Source organism: Mandrillus leucophaeus, unplaced genomic scaffold, assembly GCF_000951045.1.
Source record: "Mandrillus leucophaeus isolate KB7577 unplaced genomic scaffold, Mleu.le_1.0 Scaffold1276, whole genome shotgun sequence".
Classification (NCBI taxonomy): Eukaryota; Metazoa; Chordata; class Mammalia; order Primates; family Cercopithecidae; genus Mandrillus; species Mandrillus leucophaeus.
The window spans coordinates 92720-93959 of NW_012101165.1; the positions used below are offsets into that span (position 1 = coordinate 92720).

Below are 1240 nucleotides of genomic sequence, written 5' to 3' on the forward strand. Positions count from 1 at the left end.
CGGGGCGGGAGCGGCGCTGTCACTCGCGCCGGGGCGCGGGAGACCTCAGCGCGTCCGACCCCAGCTTGACGGATGAGGAACTGAGGCCCTCAGACGGACGGGACCTGCCTGAAGCCGCCCCCCGAGTCAGGAGCGTCGCCGAAGCTGGAGCCCCGATGTCCCGGCTTCTGGTCCAGGGTTCTGTCTCCACTCCAGCCTCCTTGGCCAGGATGGCGATGAGGTTTTAGGAGCCGAGGTTAGGTAGATGTTTGCGTTTTGGCAACAGATATTCGTGTTGGCTTCCAATGGCAGTGGAAGCAAGGAAGTCTGCAGTTCAAAACGTTAGCTGTGTTCAAGTACCTGCGGTGTTTGTTTAAAATGGCCTCGTCAGGGACTCCTTGGCAGTTTTGCTTCTGTAGTTGTGGAAGACCTCATGGCACATTGGATAAACCCAAACTTCCCCTACTCTAAAATGATTTTGCATTGCGAGGTTCTTGGAATGTATCTGTGTGTGATTTGTATGTTTGTATGTAGTGACTTCAATGAGAGGCAGTGAGCTAACAGCAAGAGCACTGGAGGGGAGTTAGGAGATCTGGTTTCCTGCCTGGCCAAGGTTAGTGGCTACTTAGTGGCAAAAGCAAATCATTCCACCCCTCTGGGCCTCAGTGGCCTGATCTACAAGCTAGGGGCGTTGGATTGGTATTGATATCTAAACCTTTTTCCAGATTCTGTACTCTGCTGTAATTGCTCCTCACAAGGAGGTGACTTCCTTGGCTGACACTCTGAGCAGCTACCACGGCTTCGGTGGAACTCTGATGACTTGAAGGAGTTAGTCCGTGCACCTCCTTATGATCCTTGGTATCCAGGAATTGTGGAGATCCTCTCATACTCTCTTCTTTCCACCCCACCCCCTTTTTAAAAAATGTGAGGTAACTGAGACTACAGTTAAGCAACAATGCCATTTTTGTTTTTTTTTTTTTTTTTTTGAGACAAAATCACTCTGTGACTTAGGCTGGAGTGCAGTGGCATGATCTTGGCTCACTGCAACATCTGCCTCCTGGGTTCAAACGATTCTCCTGCCTCAGCCTCCCGAGTAGCTGGGACTACAGGCACCCGCTACCATGCCTGGCTAATTTTTTGTATTTTTAGTAGAGACGGGGTTTCATCGTGTTAGCCAGGATGGTCTCGATTTCCTGACCTCGTGATCCGCCCGCCTCGGCCTCCCAAAGTGCTGGGATTACAGGCATGAGCCACCGCGCCC

The 1240-nt window shown here is 51.7% G+C and overlaps 1 protein-coding gene across 1 annotated transcript in view; it reads left to right on the forward strand.

Moving 5' to 3' along the window:
- Window positions 1–451: 451 nt before the first annotated feature.
- WDR91 (WD repeat domain 91) overlaps window positions 452–1240 on the forward strand; it is a 31388-nt gene continuing 30599 nt past the window's right edge. The window contains exon 1 of the mRNA XM_011972134.1: window positions 452–469. Coding sequence (XP_011827524.1) covers window positions 452–469 — 18 coding nt within the window. The remainder of the gene's footprint in view (window positions 470–1240) is intronic.